The sequence below is a fragment of the Sorex fumeus genome, unplaced genomic scaffold, assembly GCF_029834395.1.
Source record: "Sorex fumeus unplaced genomic scaffold, SorFum_2.1 ptg000008l, whole genome shotgun sequence".
Taxonomy (NCBI): domain Eukaryota; kingdom Metazoa; phylum Chordata; class Mammalia; order Eulipotyphla; family Soricidae; genus Sorex; species Sorex fumeus.
Genome location: NW_026606065.1, coordinates 74,760,285 through 74,779,895, shown reverse-complemented (window position 1 = coordinate 74,779,895; position 19,611 = coordinate 74,760,285). Strand labels below are relative to the sequence as shown.

At 40.1% G+C, this 19,611-nt stretch overlaps 1 protein-coding gene across 1 annotated transcript in view; it reads left to right on the top strand.

Annotated features, from left to right (window-relative positions):
- VWA8 (von Willebrand factor A domain containing 8) overlaps nt 1-19,611 on the top strand; it is a 365,156-nt gene that overhangs the window by 91,317 nt on the left and 254,228 nt on the right. Inside the window, exons 13-14 of the mRNA XM_056109482.1 lie at nt 10,804-10,964; nt 13,597-13,710. Of these exons, the coding sequence (XP_055965457.1) occupies nt 10,804-10,964; nt 13,597-13,710 (275 nt within the window). The remainder of the gene's footprint in view (nt 1-10,803; nt 10,965-13,596; nt 13,711-19,611) is intronic.

Below are 19,611 nucleotides of genomic sequence, written 5' to 3'. Positions count from 1 at the left end.
AGGCAGGGTGGGATGGGGGGGATGGGGGGTGGGAGGGATACTGGGATCCATGGTGGTGGGAGATGGGCACTGGTGGAGGGATGGGTATTTGATCATTGTATAATTGAAACCCAAGCACAAAAATTTGTAAGTCTACAACTGTGCCTCATGATGTCTCACTAATAAAAATTAAAAATAAATAAATAAGAATGCATTTTAATGTAAAAAAAAGCCCATTTTTCTTCTGCTGTATCAATCCTCTCCACTCTGCTACTTTCCATATTAACTTACTAGATGGGATGCATTGTTGAGTAAAGCCAAATGCCTCTTTATTTCAGGTGTTGTACTGAAGACACAACTGGTCATACAGCTGGTCATAAATACTTGCAACAATCTTGTTTTTATATTTTTTTCTATCTTAATTGCATGTATTAAAAACATGTAATTACTATGATTATATTTAAACTAGTATTGCTATTTCCCCACCTGTTATAAAACAGTCAAGCATTTATGACAGCCATATTCGTAATACCATTGATTAGTTGTCATTTGTGTGCACTAGAATTTTTTACTCATGAACATTTATGCTTTTTGCTTTTCTTTTTGAAATATTCTTACCATTCTTATTTCATAGCACAGTAGGTAAAGCGTTTACCTTGCATGCGGCCAACATGGCTGACCTGGGTTCGATTCCTCTGCCCCTCTTGGAGAGCCCAGCAAGATACCGAGAGTATCTTGCCCACATGGCAAAGCCTGGCAAGCTCCCTGTGATGTATTGAATATGCCAAAAACAGTAACAACAAGTCTCACAATTTGTTGTGGGATGTTACTGGTGCCCGCTCGAGCAAATTGATGAACAATGGGAGGACCGTGCTACAGGATAGTGTCTATTGAATTAAATTTAATTAGAAAGACGTGAGTGGAGGCAAAAAGAGGAATATGTGTTCAAGAGAGAATATGCGCTTCTCCAGACTGGAAAATTGTAGAGAGATTATGTGTTCAAGAGAGAACGTGGGCTTGAAAGAACAAGTGTCTTACCCTTTTTTAGATACTTGGGTGTCTGTGAACATTTCTTCACAAGTTCTAATAAGTTGGTTTATTTTAAAAATGTTTGAGTTAATGAAATTCATTCTGGCTATCTAAAATTGAAAGGAATTTATTGCAGGGAATTAGGCAGCTTACAAAATTTCAGGGAGCAATAGGGTACAGCGCTTAGATTTTATCCAATTAGTAATGACAGGGTCAGGCGAAGCTCAACAGCAGCTGTCATAGAAGAGCGATTTCTTTGACCTCTCTATCCCCTACTTCTTAGTCCTCACTACCAGTTTTATTTTATTTTTTCAGTTCCTGGAACTTTAGCTGTAAAGACCTCTAAGAAATGTTTATGGGTTTTTTGTTGTTGTTTTTTTATTTTTTGTCTCTGCATTCAAGGTAGTAGAGGGGAAATAATTGAGTTTGACATTAAATACAGTTCACATTATTTGGACCCAAACTGACCTTTGTATTTTATTTTGAAGCTTTATTAAGATTTCCTATAGTTAGGCTACTTGCCAGTGAAATATTAGGTTTGACTTTTAGTTAGCATCAATCAGAAGAATTTTGTTCTTCTTCACAAAATAGATCTTTGAAGCATATTGTCTTGCAATAGCTTCTGTTCTTACAATGAAGAAATCTATAAAAGATTCAAAATCACCTGCCAATAATTGCAAAGAAATCTAAAAATCTGCTAGACTTAATGGCAAATATCTGTGTGTACATATATACATATACATATATATATAACATACACATATCCACAAACATATATGTATACGTATATGAAGCATTTATTTTCTGGGGAAAAGATAAAAATAGTTTTTTAAATTAGAAATTGGGGAGAAGTATGGATAAGTTTATAAATAATTTTACAACATATGTAAAATAAGAGGACTTAATGTTTAAGATCAAGCATAAATGCCACTGAGGAGTGTTTGGCATCATGCCTTGTGCTGTGTTCACTGTGTATGCCCAACTGTAAATAGTAGCTTCCTTTCTATTTTTGGACTAAAAATTTATTAACATTTTGTATTTATGCAATGTTTATATAGTATTCTGTCCCTAATAAGTATGGGCGTAATTAATCCTTCATATAAGTTTGATTACTTATATTTGACAGTCTTGGCGTATTTTTTTTGCTCAACAAAATCCCAGATTTTTTTAGTTTTTATGTTGTGGGTAGAATTATTTTTGGTAGGATTTATTTCGCTCAAATAACTAAAGCTTAGGGTAATCCTGGAGAGCCTACAGAGTTCCACTGAGTTTCTTTCAGGGGGGAAGAAAAATGATCAGGGCTGGAGTGAAAGTACTGTGAATAGGACGCTCGGCTTGTACATGACTGATCTGGGTTCTACTCCCAGCTTCCCATATGATTCCCTGAAACTACCAGGAGTAGTTCCTGAATGCAGAGCTAGGAGTAATCCCTGAGTATTGCCAGATGTGACCCCCCCCCACCAAAAAAAAACCTACACAAGAAAAATCATTAATAATGCTTATTTACTCCAATAAAAGTTGTTTATATTTTAATCCTCAATAAAATGAGGAAGCTTATATACCTAGAGATAGGATTAGTATTAAGCATCTTAAAAATTTTAATGATTTATATGTATGTTTAGTGGTAATTTAATAGTTCTAGAGACTAGCTAGCATTTAGGAGGATTTTTGGGAGTGGTTAATCTTAGTCACTGTGCTACTCCTAGAATTGTTGACTGAGAAACAGCATTTATGAAGGGTAGCTGACAAGCATGCAGTGGGTGCGTTCTCGCATTAACTTTGCAATCTAGTCAAGGATTGATTCAGCCATGCCAGTCTTTCTATGGAATTTCTACAGAAATTTGTTTCTGTACTTGTCACAGTAATATTCTTGACATTGTTAGGCTCCTTTACTTATTAGCTGTGTCCTTGATAGTGTAAGCTACTTGACTCCTTCCTACCTTGACTCCTTCCTACCTATAAAATGGGGGCAGTAATGTCACCTATTTATTAGGGTTTTTAGGATTGCACAAGTTAATTTATGCAAAGTCTTTGGTCACTAGTAAACTCTCTGTAAATATTAGTTGCTATAATTAGTGGTATTTCTGTCTTTACGTCTGCAACATAATGTTCTTTACATCAGTATTCTTCAGCCACTGGCATACAGGTATAAGAAGGTTGAAGAGCACTGCTTCATATGATGTTCTGATCTACAGGGACACATTTTTCTTAATCTCCTTATTGAGAGCAGTGCTGTGGCTTCTTGGTGCCAATACTGTGCTTATTGTGACTTAAACAACCCTTAGAAAGTTTAAGGGCAATACTGTGCTTATTGTGACTTAAACAACCTTTAGAAAGTTTAAGGGCACACCTTAGATTCTTCTAGTATGCATTGCTTATATTATCTTTACTTGGTTTCACTGTCCTGTTTAGTTTCTTTACTTGTAATTTTGTAATATATGTGTATATGTGTATACATATATATATATATGTTTTGCAAGCCAATTTAAATATTTTCTGAAATTCTTAGGGGTTTATGTGATTGAAATTATATTTTTTAATCTTAATGAGATCATACTCTGTATTCACTTTGACATTTTGACATTCTGCTCTTGAAATAATCAAAAGTTTGACCAGAGGGCCTGAGTGATAGTACAGCAGTTAAGGCATTTACCTTTCATTTGGTTGACCTGGGTTCAATCCCCAATACTCCATATACTCATCCAAAGCCTTCTGAAATAATTTTTGAGTACAAAGCCAGGAATAAGCCCTGAGCATGGCTAGGTGTGGCCCTCTTCCCCTCGCTAAAAAAAACAAAATCAACCAAATTACAGACCAGAAAATTCACATTTTCATTATGATATAAAAGTTTACATCCTTTTAATGCTCATAGTTATTTGTTCCTATATATATATATATATATATATATATAATGCACTGTCACATTTTCAGCTGCCTTTCTAGGGATGTTACACCTTGAAAAATTATTCTAGTCATGAACATTTTTAATTTTAGTCACTCAGCATTTACAACACAAATAATTTGCAGCGAATACTGACTTCTTCGGAAGAACTTCAGAAAAATTAGGCTTTCAAAACATTTAAGGTATATTTACAGAATTTAAATCTAATTCTCTGACACATTTTTGTACAGTTATACTGTTCATTTTAATAGGACATTTTTATTTTTAGTAGAGTTTCTCCATTGCAAATAAAAAGAGCAAAAATCCAAATGACACAGAATCTTAAGAGATATATGGATGTTTTCCAGGGATCTGAATGAAGGTGAGGTGTTGAAGGTTAGACAATGGTAGCTCTAAAGGAACTAGATTTCTTGTCCTGTTATTTAAAAATTTTTTTAAGGAAACACAGAAAGAGGAAGTGGTTATGGTTCTATGTATCATTAGTGCTATTTTTACTTTTGTAAGTTCAAAGGTTTCATGGATAAAAAAATTATATGCAGAATGTGAGCATTTCTCTTTCTTGATCTTTTTTATTAGAGTGCTTTCAAAATAATCATATGGAATAAGCATATTAAAAAATGTATGTTTCTTTGGGGACCAGAGAGATAGTACAGTGGATAGGGTGCTTGCCTTGCACATGTGTGACCTGGGTTTCATCCCTGGGATCCTACATGGTGACCTGAGCACTGCTAGACGAGATCCCTGAGTGCAGAACCAGGTGTGACCCCAAAACAGCAACAACAAAAGTCACTTTCAGAATTTATGTATAAGAGAAATAAGAATTATACATACATACATTCGTATATATTTATCAATACCCAGATACATGATAATGTTAATTGAAAGTATTAGAATAGGTTTATGTTACAAAAGGTCAATACAAAATGCTGTTACTTTGTTTTATTTGTTTCCTTTTCAGAGCTATGATTTGTTACTCTATTTCAATGATAACTTTTTGTTGAAACTAATTCACATCACTGACCCATTTAAGGTTAAAAAGTTTTAAATTGTGTTAAGTAGGGTTGCTTATTATATTCAGTTGTACTGTGAAAGTTAGCTTTATTTGGTGTCCTTGTACTTTGACACAGTTAAAAATAACTCATGTATTTGAAAATAATTTCTGCAGTAAAATGTTCCGCCCCTGAACTATGCCCTCATAAAAATAATTTCTGGATATAACAAATGTTATAGAAAGGGGCCATTTATCTCTGGGGGAAAACGAATTTAATTTTTTTCTCCGGTACAAGGCTTTAATTATGAAAACTAACTTGTAATAAAGGGAATGCCGTTTATTCTCTCAGTGTGGTTTTTAAAATGTAAATGTATATGTAAAATGGCTTGCTTTTAGCATGGTATTATGTAGAGAATAGGTGATAAAGCTCAGCTGAGCCGGTCATCTATGAAATGTCAAATATTTTCTATTTTCAGTCTTGAAAGTTGAAGAAAGGGAGGCTATTTCTTGTCAGTGATTGTGACTGGTATTAACAGCATTGATCTGTTTCTTCTTGTTATGTAGCAATAAACAATCATTTCCTTTTGCTTCCCCAAGTATAAGGGAGTATTGAAGTCCTAAGCTGGTAAAGGGAAACCCTACAATCCTCATGTTTTTTCTCATGGTTGTTAGATGTTTTCTTATTTGAATGAGGCAGGTATTGTGCCTACTTACTGTATAAGCAAACAAGATAATGAACATTTGGAATTTTGACCAAATGAGGTAGTGCTGTTTTATGTTATCATTGAATAAAGACTCAGAATGTATAAGTATTAGAGAGAGGAATTTTTTCTTGTTGGAATACAAGGAAAAACGTCCTATCAGTGGCTATTCTTAGTTCTCTAAAAGATTCAACTTTTTTTTGTTCAAGTCAATTTTTTCACCATTTCCTGGACCAAGGAGAAAATAAAAAAATCCAAAAAACAAAAACTCAAGAATAAAACTGTTTCACCATATCACTTGTTTTTAATCTGACACTGGGATTTTCAAAATTAGCAACAATTTTATTTTGAAAATTTGATATCAATGAAATGCCATTCTCTTGGACACTAATAGGAGAGAAAAGTTTAAAGAAGAAAAAGTTCTTTCCCTTCTTGTCATTTATTTAATTTTGGTTTGGAGGCAATACGCAGTGTTGCTCAGAGGCTACTCTTGGCTCTGTGCTCAGGGGTCATTCTTGGTAGTGCTTTGGGGGACCCTGAGGAGTCACTCCTGGTAGTGCTTTGGGGAACCATCTGTGGCGCTGGGGATTAATATAGGAACAGCTACATGCAAGGAAAGTGCCTTAACCCTCATAATATCTCTTTGGCCCTACCCTTAAAATTTTCACCATTTTTTAAATTTTTTATAATTTTATTTATTGAATCACCGTGAGAGCAGTTACAAAGCTTTCGGGTCTAAGTCTCGGTCATACAATGAAACACCTGTACCTTCACCAGTGCCCATTCTCCACCCCCAACAACCCCAGTATACTCCCATCCCACACCCTCCCACTACCTGTGGGGCAGATGATTTCCACATTACTCTCTTTCTACTTTGATCACATTCAGTATTTTGACACCAGACCCACCATTATTATTTGAGATTTTACCCCAACACTCAGATCTGCTGAAAAGGCAAGAGTAGACAATTTGTTTTCTATTGCTGATTATGAATAACATATGATGTCACGTGGCTGCAGTAGTGGCTGCGCGATTTTGAAATTCTGAAATTTTAACAATTAAATCTGGAGGGATTTCTGCCCAAACCTGCTGGGTTCCGAGATTTGCCCCTGAGTCTCTGGGATCATGGCCGTTAAGCAGCTTGATCAGGAGCTAGAAAAGCTTCTTTGTGGGCAATGACTTGGGGACTCATTGGGGTGAGGAGGACAGGACCAGCTCCACCCCCATCCCATGAGGCCAAAAATGTCTCATCACTGTGGGCCCAAACCTGACTGTCCAATGGCCTCTTGAGGACGACAGCCACCGGGCCGCCAGGGGGATGCAGGCGGAGGGACAACACCCTTTCCCCCCTAGGGTGGCCCGGCAACAGTAACCTACTGCGTGGACTCATTTCTGCCAAAAGCCGCTGGGTTTCAAGATTTGTTTCTGAGTCTCTGGGATCATGGCCATGAAGCAGTTCAATCAGGAACCAGAGAGGCCATGCCTCCAATTATATAGCTGAGCCAGAGCTGGTTTGTGGGTGTGTTTCCCGCATACCTAACTTTTGGCCATTTACTTTCTTGGTAAACTTTGCCCCAAGTTGTTGGGGTCTGGCCAAAGGCACAGCAGTAATTTTAGGGCATCTGGAAGTCTGACGTTGCCATCAGGCTGCTGATGCACTCACCTCACAGGTACAGATTGACCTGCTGGCGGCACCATACCCCCCAAAATTTTTCACCATTTTATTTCATTTTGTAATGCATTTTACATGTCATTGCACAATTTTTAAAAAAAATTCAATTAGACTAAGGAAGATGCATTAATTTTGAGTTAATTTTATGTCTCTTTTTTAAAAAGTAGTATATTCTCATTGGGAGGCCTATGAGAAATGTTTGAATAAAAAAATCCAAAAAAATGACAGGTGGTAAGCCTCACTTGCTGTCTTTAAGGTGCTAAACCTAGGATTATTTTACCCCCAAAATTCTCTTTGCTGTTTCTTGTATGTATCCTTGACTTAGAATCACTGTGATAAAACATGCTTTTTCTACTGTTTTAATTTCTAAGTCAATATGTGAATATGTAATTCCCTGGTGAATATTTTTCTGGAATCATTAGTGGTGAGTTTTCACTTTAAGTTCATGTTTTCACATTAACTTAAAAAAAAAGATGTATAATGGCAAGAGAGATAATGCAGGGATTAAGGCACTTTCTTCTCATGTGACCACCTCAGTTCAGTTCCTAGCACTGTGTTTAATGCCCCTCCCAGCACTTCTGGGTATGGACTATAAACAAGACAAAACAGATGATTATGAAAATGACCCACTTTTGTTTTGATACACCCGATTTTCTTGCCAAGTGATCCATTTCCTATTCAATTAGCACAACAGTGGGAATGAGCTCATTCTTTCCATGAAATGTCTGGGTAAACTCTGAGGATGGTGATAGGTGATAGATTTAGTATTGGCTGTTGTAGCAGCCGTACACAGATTAGGATGTCATGCTCATATAATTTGCAGATAATTTAAAAATTGTATTGAAAAATTCAGTTGATGAGTCAAGCCAAATTTTGATCTTGTGCCCAAGCTGTTCCTTTCGAGCTGTGGGAGCTTGTTGAGTTTGAATGTCATTGTTTTCTCACATTCAGTAAGTTATTTGGACTTCCTTTACAGTACTTACGTAATTGTGAGAATAGTCACTATCACTGTCACTGTCCTCCCGTTGTTCATTGATTTGCTTGAGCGGGCCCAGTAACATTGTGAGACTTGTTACTGTGTGTTTGGCATATCGAATACATCATGGGTAGCTTGCCAGATTTTGCCGTGAGGGAGAGATACTCTCAGTAGCTTGCCGGGCTGTCCAAGAGGGGCTGAGGAATCAAACTCGGGTTGGCCGTGTTGACCTCATGCAAGGCAAACGCCCTACCCGCTGTGCTATCGCTCCAGCCCCTGAGAATAGTAAATAATTAAAATTCACATTTTAGGGGCTGGAGCGATAGCACAGCGGGTAGGGCGTTTGCCTTGCAGGCGGCCGACCCAGGTTCAATTCCCAGCATCCCATATGGTCCCCTGAGCACCGCCAGGGGTAATTTCTGAGTGCAGAGCCAGGAGTAACCACTGTGCATTGCCGGGTGTGACTCAAAAAGCAAAAATAAATAAAATAAAATAAAATTTACATTTTAGATACCATTAGCTTCAATGTCATGGAGGGTTTTGCCAACTTTTTCTCCAATGTACCTTATGGATTCCAGTCTGATGTTGAGGTCTTTAATCCACTTTGATCATACTTTTGTACATGGCGTTAGGCAGAGATCTGAGCCCACTTTTTTGCATGTAACCGTCCAGTTTTGCCAGCACAATTTGTTAAAGAGGCTTTCCTTGCTCCACTTCACTTTTCTTGCCCCCTTATCAAAGATTAGATGGTACTACTACATGGAAAGTATCATGTTAAGTGAAATGAGTCAGAAAGAGAGGGGTAGACATAGAAAGATTGCATTCATCTGGGGAACATAAAGTAACAAAATAGGAGACTAACACCCAAGAATGGCCGAGATTAGTACTAGGAATTTTGCTCCGTGACTTGGAGGCCAGCCACATATGCTAGGGGAAAAGGCAGCTCAGATTTAGAAGGGAGCACCAAATAAAGGGTTTTGGGAGGATCCTCCCAGGATGGGAGAAGCATGCTGAAAGTAGACTATAGACCAAACATGATTGCCACTCAATGCCTCTTTTGCAAACCAAAAGGAGAGAGAGAACAGAGGGGAATGCCCTGCCACAGAGGCAGGGTGGGATGAGGGGATGGGGGGGTAGAAGGGATACTGGGATCCATGGTGATGGGAAATGGGCACTGGTGGAGGGATGGGTGTTTGATTATTGTATAATTGAAACCCAAGCACAAAATTTGTAAGTCTACAACTGTACCTCATGGTGTCTCACTAAAAAAAATAAATTAATTAAAAAATTTACATTTTAATCTTTATTTTAGTACAGATTTCTTGCCATCATGATTAAAAGTAAATTCATCAATTTTCTGTCCATTTAAAAACTTGGTTATGAGTATCAAAGAATTTACAAAAGACTACATTTTTTTATAAAGTTGGCCATATAAGTTTAATTTGTCAGATATAATTGATATAAAATTTATTTGAAACTGATGACAAAAAGAAGCATTATGTTTAACATACATAGAAGTAAGGAACCAAATTTTGTTACAGTGATAAACTTTTATATGCTATAATTATTAATAGTTTACTTAAATCTATTACCCTATTTTAGTGCTAGCACATAGTGTCTATGCTTTAAAATTTCGCTTATGTTTTTTGTCAATTCCTATACCTCAATTTCTTTTTTAAATATGAATCTTAAGCTGGAGAGATAGTCCAGCGGCTAAGACACTTGTTTAGTTCAATCCTCTGCACCACATATGGTCTTCCCAAGCACCTGTAGGAGTGATCCCTGAGCTTAGGGCCAGGAGTAAATCCAACCCATAGAGTCAGGAGTAATCCCTGAGCACTTCTGGGTATGGTCCCTCCAACTAAAAATATAAATAAATAAATATGAGCCTCTGTGATGGCTCCTAGACAACATGACTTTTTGTGGAACTTTTCAACTACTTGAAAATACACAATACTTTTAAGCATCATGGCCTACTGAGTTCATATGGCCCAGATCATTTATTGTTTTATTTTGTTTATATGCCAGACCTGGTGGTGCTTCGGGACTTCTTCCAGTTCAGTGCTCCTGGCCATGCACAGGAAGGAGCTCGTGGTACCAGCAGTCAATCCTGTACCTCCACATGCAATTCATATGCTCATCACTGATTTTTCTCTCCCATCATAGCCTCTAATTAAGGGAAACCATCCTTGTTGTTTCCTTGGGGAGTAAAGTATATGGATTAAATTCCACTGAAGTCAGTGGAAATTTCTGATGTCTTCTACATAGATACCAAATAAACATTTTTTAAAGACGGGAGGACATGATAAATTAAAAGGAGTATAAAAACCACTTACACTTACTGCGTTCTGTGGATGAGTAAGAGGTAAAACCCTCAAGTGACCTCAGAAAGCTTCTGAATGTCTTTCTTTTATGCGGAGTGGAGATGACTTCCCGGTTGTCTGGAATGTTATATTCAGAGAGAGTTAACTGTACAGCTCTATAGCTGTCATCCGTGTCTTAAAAGTGAATTTCGCATCTTTTTTTTTCCTGGCTGGTGGGGTTTGGTTGTAGGACATGACAGCGCGTGACCTGCTCCAGCAGAGATACACTCTCCCGAATGGAGACACCGCCTGGCGCTCTTCTCCCCTTGTGACTGCGGCCCTCGAAGGGAAACTGGTCCTCCTGGATGGCATTCACCGGGTCAATGCGGGCACACTCGCCGTGCTGCAAAGGTTTGTATAAACAGTAGACGTGGAACTCTGTCCATTATCTTATTTTAAAGTGTCTGTTTAGATCTTCAGAAACTATCATCGTATAGCAAGATAGAGCAGCAGATTTTTCAAAAAAAAAATTGTAAGCACAGTGATAATACAGTAAAACTACATATAATTAGCACTTAGGGAGAAATAACTGCCATGACAGAATTATGTGTGAGGAAAAAAAAATAAAGGACATGGGCCTGAAAAAAATAGTACATGGGTTACAGTGCTCACTTTGTATGTGGTTGACCCCATTTTGATCCTTGTTACCATATGTATGCTGAGCACTGCCAAGAGTGACCCCTGAGTACAGAACAAGAGGTAAGCTACGAGCACAGGTGGGTGTTATTGACTTTCTCCATCCCCAATCATGAGCTTACAAGTAGCACTTTTGAAATATATTATGATTATTTGCTGAGATATGTAACAAGTCGGTTATCCAACTGAAGTTTCCACAGTTTGTTAAAGTAACATCCTCACAGTACAAAAAAAATTTTCTTATAAACCATCTAACTTATTGGTTTTTCTTATTAAATTATTTTTTAATTTTAGAGACTATAATTTCTCATGAAAATGTGTAATAGCTATCCACTTGTATTTTATATAGTATCAAGAAGCTTGCTACAAGCTGGAACATCATGTCACCATTATTATTTCACTTTTGATGGGGAAACCGTTCACACCAAATGAACTTTTCTAGGACTAATGTTGAGTCATTTTTGCAGATGAATGATGCTAATTTTTTAATTATTTATTTATTTGTTCATATGCAGATATATGGTTTTTATTTTTTAACTTTGACTATCAGGAAAGTTTAAATAGAGAAATAATCCATACCTAAACTATTGAGAATGTGTAGTACTTGACAAGTTACAAATACCAAGTGTAATTATATATTCCAAGAACATTGTGTAAATCTCGATTGGAGAACATTTAAAAATAATTTAGCCATATTCCTTCCATAGATTAGCAGAGTGCGCTGTGCCGGACATTTTGCTCCTGGGCTTCTCTGACTTTCCTGTTTCCCCTCAGGGGCCTGAAGGTCATTCCTGGTGATTCCTATTCCTGCATGCCTAAAGGTTCAACACTGGCTCCAATGCTATATGATAATGCTGCAGGCCACAAGGGCTACTTCCAGTGGTGCTGGGGGAAGGATTGGGGGACTCTATACTGGGGATCGAACCTAGCACCTCCTTTTGCAATCCATGAGCCTCAGACCTTTAAGCTACCTGCCACCCCTGCCCTAAAGGTGATATTTGACCACACCCCGTCAACCACTGCTGATTCAATGCTTAGGGGGCCATGTGATCCTGAGGTCTTGACATGGGGCTCCTGCATGTACTTTCAGTCCTTTAAGTTATCATCCTGACCTCCTGCCTTTGGTATTTCAAGTTATTTTTATTATTTGTGATTTTATTTTGCCAGGGTCACACCAAGCAGTTGCGGGGACTGACTTCCAGAGCCTCCTGCATGCCAAACATGTGCTCTACCACTTGAGCCCTATCACCAAGCCACTTTTCAGATTCTTAAACCTGGAATGACCTCATAGAGGTAGAGGTCATTCTTTACAATACTGGTCTGGGGGCTAAGAAATATACAGAACTTGAGACACAAAACCTTGCGTGTGGCTGACTCTGGTTCAGCCCCTGGCATCACTGAGTGCCGTGCCAGAGGCTCCCCAGCACTAGTGGGTGTGGTCTTGGAGGAGTGCCCCCACCCCAGCACTACTGGGTTGGCTGGAAAATCTCTGGCACCACATCTGTCCTCAGGTACTCACATTGAGTCACCATCTCAGATGGCCAGAAGGGCCCTCCGAGCTCCCTGAGCACTACTTGGAAGATCATCCTTCACCACTCTCAAATAGTCATCTGAGGTGTCAGGCTTCAAATCAAAGTTGGCAGCATGCAAAGGCAAGCACCTTAAACCCCGTATTATCTTTCTAGGCCCTTTCTAGGAAATTCTAAAGTATAACTAAAATTGGGAATTATATTAAGCAGCTGCCTTATATTAGCTATAGGTTTTCATAGCAATACTATGCTTTTGGCATTATTGCTTTAATACTGCTTTAAGGAGAAGAGTGATCCTCTTCTATCCCTATAACTTGAAAGGTAGTGTTACTATTCATGCAGTGAATACTTAGGTCACCACCATCATTGGTATATGAAATACTACTAGCTATCTCATTGTAAAGTTATTTTTTTTAATATTTCAAATCCTTTAGTTCCAAAAAGAGCATTAATATTTAAGTTTGTTGTTGTTATTGTTTGTTTGTTTGTTTTAGTTCTTTCATTAGATTCAGAAAAGTGCCAAGTCCTTTGTTCATTAGTGTGTACCTCATGGCTATCCTAGACCATTCATTCAGCTGTTTTGTTTTGTTTCCCCCCCCCCCCCCTTCCTTCCACATTCCATCTCCTCGTCTTCCTCTTCCCTGTCCACGTTTAGTATCCATGACTCCCACCTTCCAGTATGGAAGACTTAGACTTCTGTCAAGAGTAGCACCACCTAGCCAGCTTGAAATTTTAAAAGATATATTGAACAAACTGGTAGGCTTTTCAGTGTTCAGAAAAGGACTCATTTGTTTCTTGGCTTTTCCCTCTCCCACTAGGTTGATCCATGACCGAGAGCTAAGTCTCTATGATGGCTCAAGGCTGCTGAGAGAAGACAGATATTTGCGTTTGAAGGAGGAATTGCAGCTATCTGATGAGCAGCTACAGGAGAGGTAATTTTGGGATGCTCTGTTCATATCCTCATTTTTTTTCTTATTTTTTCTTTTCTTATTCTTCTTTTTCTCATTCTTTTCGTTTTCCTTTTCTTATTCTCAACTGGGCTTAAGCCCAACAATGTGGAACTTAATAAATCAGTGTACTGGGCATTGCTCATAGTTTGGGAAATGTCTTTAATAGGGGCTACCCTGTAAGGTATTTGGGGACCAAAGCACCCCCTCTACACACAGGAGTGCTGGGCATGTGTTGTCAGTTCATGCCAGGGATGAAATCTTGGTTCAGTGGTGCTAGACATGTGCTCTTCTAGGTACTTGATCTATCTACTGGGGCAGTTGGCACTTCTTAAAACTTGAGGTTGCTATTCAACATATCCTCTGCATCTGTAGCTTTGCTTTCACATGAGAATTAAAACATTTTATAAGGGCCCTCCCGTTGTTCATCGATTTGCTCGAGCGGGCCCAGTAACGTCTCCATTGGAGACTTTGTTGTTACTGTGTCTGGCATATTTAAAAATAAATTTTATAAAGGCATTTTTTAAAAATGAGGTAATCCATTTTGTGCCATCCTGCAAATTTATTTTTAACTTTCTTACCTGTTTCCTTTCAGAGAAAAGGCTTTATATATTTTTTTCATCATTTAAATTTTTATATATTGAATCATCGTGAGAAGAGCCACAGAGTCTTTCAGTTTAAGTCTTGGTCAGTCATACAATGATCAAACACCCTTTTCTTCACTAGTGCACATTTTCCACCACCAAGAACCCCAGTATACCTCCCCCACCCACGCCTGTGTGGCAGATTTCCACTTTCTCTCTACATTGATCACATTCAGTATTACAACAAAAGATCCACCATTATTTGAAATTTTCCCCAACAATCAGACCTGCCAAAAAGACATCATTAGATAATTTTTTTTCTATTGCTGATTATGAAGAGCAGCCTGGCAAGCTACCTGTAACGTGTTCAATATGCCAAACACAGTAACAACAATTCTCACAATGGAACCTTACTGGGCCCGCTTGAGCAAATCAATGAACAATGGGAGGACAGTGACAGTGCAGTGCATGATATTGTGTGGCTGCGCGATTTTGGATTTCTGATATTTTAGTAATAAGTCTGGAGGGATTACTGCCAAAAGCTGCTGGGTTCTGAGATTGGTTTGTGTGCCTCTGGGATCATGGTCATTCAGGAGCCAGAGGAGGTATTTGTGGGTGGCACCTCGGGGCCTTGTCAGGACAGGGAGCAGGGCCGATTCCACCCTCCATCCCTTGGGGCCCCACGTGCCTCCTCACTGCCATCTTATACCTGGCTGTCCATTAGGCTCTGAAAGACGGTGGCCACCATACTGCCACCACCAGGGGGAAAAGATGGAGGGACAAAACACTCTTCCCCTCCTGGGGCCGCTTGATGCCATAGTTTAATACATAGTCCAGATGCACTTCTGTTGGGCATTATATTTTGCTTAAATTTTTCCACCACCATTCAAGGCTGCCTTCCAGGGACAAACGTGAGATCATTTACTTTCCATTGTTCATATTGCATATCAGGAAAAGCTGCAGCTACTTATGCAGCTGCGCAGTTCAGAAGAATAGTCCTGGTGCCCACACACCGGAGCCACACTTGTAGAAGCTCATGTTTGCCAGGATTCCATTTGGAGAAGGCAGGGAGATTGCACTTACCCCATCTAGACCTCCCAGCGATATTGGCTCCTTATGGGGCCCGGAGAATTCTCTGGGTGTTGTGGTGCCTGATGGCCAGGTTTCTTCACTGCTGAGTGTGGCAAAATGGTGCTGGGGTGAGTTGAGGGCGTGACTTCCAGCATCAGAGGCTGACTGGGAGCCAGGATGGAACTGCCCGGTCCAGCGTCCCCGTGTGGTTTGGAATAATAGTCCTGGTGCCCACATACTGGAGCCATGCTTATAGAAGCTATGGTCATTGGGATTCCGTCTGGAGAAGGCGAGAGACTGCACCTGCCCCATCTGGGACCTCCTGGCGATATTGGCTTGGTATGGGGCCTGGAGAATTCTCTGGGGGGTCAGAAAAGACTTTATCTTTGATTAGGTAACCTTTGATTACCCAGAAAGTGTTGGGTTATTACTGGGGGGTGTAGGCCCTCCATGGCTTATTGCTTAAGAATTCCTTCCCATGAGTCAAGTCAAAGCCTTGGGAAGTAGCTCTTTTTATTGGGGGTAGCTCTTTCCACAGCCCTGCTTGTCACTTTCCTTCGGGCTTCAACTTGTCCAGGAAGCAAATTTTCTAGAGAAAGTATCTAAATTCTCCCAGTCACTGGCATTTTTAGGAATAAGCACACCTTCAGAAGCAGAGAAGCCTTGTACATTGCTCTCAAGAGCATTGGCACATGGTGGTTAGTAATACCTTTTTCTCAGTTTCCTACCTTCATCACTATTACTTTTTTGAGGGGGAGTGATGGGGCTGATGGGGAACTCATACCTGGCAATGCTCAGAACTTTTTCCTGGTTCTGAACTCAGGGATCACTCCTGGTGAGACTTGGGGGAGCATAGGGGATGAGAGGGATTGATCCTGGGTCTGCCACACGCAGTGCAAGTTCCTTACTCACTATCCTATTATTCCAGTCCCACTCCCCTGCAATAAACCAGGCTCAGTTCTTTCTCCATTGTGTAAACGCTAGTAGCATTAATTATTTTTTCTTACTTTATTTTCATTTTGCTTTGAGTACTTTATCATTGATTAGACATGCATGAAACTTGAGCTAGATAGTTTTTCAAGGCTTTTATGAAGGATTCCTGTCCTCTCACCTGTGCAGGACACTTTCCCACTTCCCATTCTCCTGAATCTATACCTTTCATCTTGAGCTATTTTTTAACTATTGATCTCCTTGTCCCTCCATCCCTCTTGGAGAGCACGGCAAGCTACCAAGTGTATCCTGCCACATGGCAGAGCCTGGCAAGCTCCTCGTGGCATATTCGATATGCCAAAAACAGTAACAACAAGTCTCACAATAGAGATGTTACTGGTGCCCTTTTGAGCAAATTGATAAACAACGGGAGGACAGTGCTACAGTGCTCCTTGCCACTAAACAGAATCGCTTGATCACTTGATATCCTGTTACTCATTGATTTGCTTGAGCGGGCACCAGCAATGTCTCCATTCATCCCTGTCACGCGCCAGTGTAGCCCAGTGGCGTCTGCTCTTTCTAGGAACACAAAGAGCTTCAATCCGATCGTTCAGGGTCTTGATGAAGAAGTCTGACCATCTCATGGTAGGCAGCCAGGCAATCTTTTGATGTCCCATGGAATCCAGTCAGTAATGGCTCTAGTCCAGCGGTCATCTCCAAATCTCATTACATGTCCAGCCCATCTGATTTTTGACGCCTTGGCAAACAAGACAGCATCCCTGATTCTTGATCGTTGACAGAGGTTGGAACTCCAGATTCCGTGTCTCACCTGAGTGAAGCGTGATACTCCAAGCAAAGCTCTTATGATTCCTCTTTGTGAGACCCGAATAGCGTTCTCACCCTATTTGTGTAGGGCCCAGGTCTCTGAGGCGTACGTTAATGCAGAAAGAACAGTGGAATCGAAGAGATGTGCCCAGAGCCAGAAGTTCTTTGTCCTCTTAGCTATTTTTTTGACGGTCTTGAAGGCGTTCCAAGCTGCTCTCTTCCTCCTGCGCAACTCAGGTGCCAGGTCATTCATCATGTTGACTTCTTGATCTAGGTACACATAACTGTTGCATTTGGATATGTTCATCCCATTGAGAGCGAATGGAACATCAGGACAGAGACCATTTCTCATAAACATTGTCTTTGAGAGATTTAGCTATAGTCCAACTTTTCCACATTCATGGTTGAAGTGGCTTGGCTGATGTTTGGTGTTATTAGAATGATGTTAGCGAAGCAGAGGTGGTGTAGTTGCAGACCGTCTATCTTTACTCCCACTCCTTCCCATTCCAGTTGTCACATGACATTCTTGAGAGTGGCACTGAAGAGTTTCGGTGAAATGGTATCACCCTGTCGAACCCCTCTCTTGAAATCAGTGAAAACCTCCCTGTAGAATGGTGAGATCCTGGTAGTGAATCTGCAATACAACCCACGGAGGATTCTGATATATTAAGTTTGAACGCCCTGTTTGGCTAGGGCTTCGATGACCACTTCTGTCTCAACAGAATCAATGGCCATCTTTAAATCAATGAACATTAGACAGAGCAGCATCTTGAACTCCTGAGAAACCTTAATGAGCTTGGTTATTGTGTGGATATGGTTGATCATGCTGAATCCTTTTCAGAACCCAGCTTGCTTGCATGGTTGTCCTTCATCTAGTGCTCTGCCAATCCTATTCAGGATGACTCGAGTGATATCTTGTAGATGACAGACAACAGGCAGATTGGGTGATAGTTGCCAATGTCGTGGATCTCTCCCTTCTTGTACAGTAGTACAGTCCTGCTGGTTTTCCACTGGGACGGAACCTTGCATTCAGAGAGGTAGCATGTAAAGAGCCGAGGCACTGTATTGATAAGTACTGACGGCAGATTCTTAAGGTGTTTTGATCTGAACTTGTCTGGGCCAGGTGCTGTTTGCTCCTTTACCGAGGAAATGGCATGTCAGATTTTGGAAGGGAGAACATTGGGAACGACATACCTATCCTGCAGAATTTGGAATGTGGACAAGTGGACATGGCTATCGAAGAGATCTAAGTAGAAGTCATGGATAATCTTCTCCATTGCCCTCTGGAAGATGTGATAGATCCATCAGGACATTGGAGGGCAGTCATCTTGGTCTTGTAGTTGGCAAAGGACAGGCAAGCGTTGCAAATGCTTTTCCTGACTTCTGCCGCATCTGCCAGTACTGCTGCTCTTGTCTCTTTAAGGTCTTCCTGTATTGCTTCTCTGCACTGCTTTGTTGCCTGAGGCTTGCGCCAAGCCATGTTGGTGAATGAGCTTGAGAGTTTTTGAAAACAGGCATCTTTTTGTGGTTATCTGTCTTTCGGTGTTCTTCCCACAATCATGGAGGTGCTGAACCAGTCGATCATATTCCTCGTCAATGTTGTCAATGACAGCATCGTCCCATGTTGCTGCAATAGTGCCAAAGAGCTCCCAGTTGGTGGTTGTTCTGGGAGTTCTCTTCTTAAATTTTACAGCACTTTCTCCCCTCTCTGTGAAGTAGAATTTTGCACGAAGGAGACGGTGGTCCGATCCCATTCTGAATTTTGGGACAAAAGCGACATTGGTCCAGCAAGACCATCGATTGAATATGATGTGGTCAATTTTGTTGTAAAATCGTCCAATGGGAGACTCCCATGTCCAATGTTTAGATTTGACCTGGAATTGTGAGTTACCATGGATGGACTTGGTCGACGTGATGAACTCAGACAGTCTCTCACCCAATTTGTTCCATCCTAGGACATGGTCCTGATGTGGAGTTCTTGGGCTGATCTTCTCAGTCCTATCTCGGCATTAAAATCACCAACAATGATCTTGTAGAAGGTGTGGTCTTCTTTATAGAACTTCTCCAGCTCCATGTAGAACTTCTCAATTTCTCCTTCATCATAATTGGATGTTGGTGCGTAGACAACGAAGATAGAATGTGCAAGCAGTGAGCCACATCTATTCAAGTGTAATCATCCGATTTGGGTTGTTAGCATTCGAATGAATCAATGTTTATGGCCAAGTTCGTGTTGACAAGAACACCTGCACCACTGATTCCGTTTTTGTCACATGTTCCAAGGAACAGCTCTTCTCCAGTGTTGAAAATGGCTTGATGTGATTGATGCCTTTTTGTCTCAGTCAGACCAATGATGTAGTACTTGATCTTTCACGCCTGTGCCATCAGGTCCTCAATGGATGCATCCAATGCCAGCATATGTGCATTGAAAGTACAGACAGTCATTTTGTCCTTCTTCGTTTTGGCAGCCTAGTTCGGC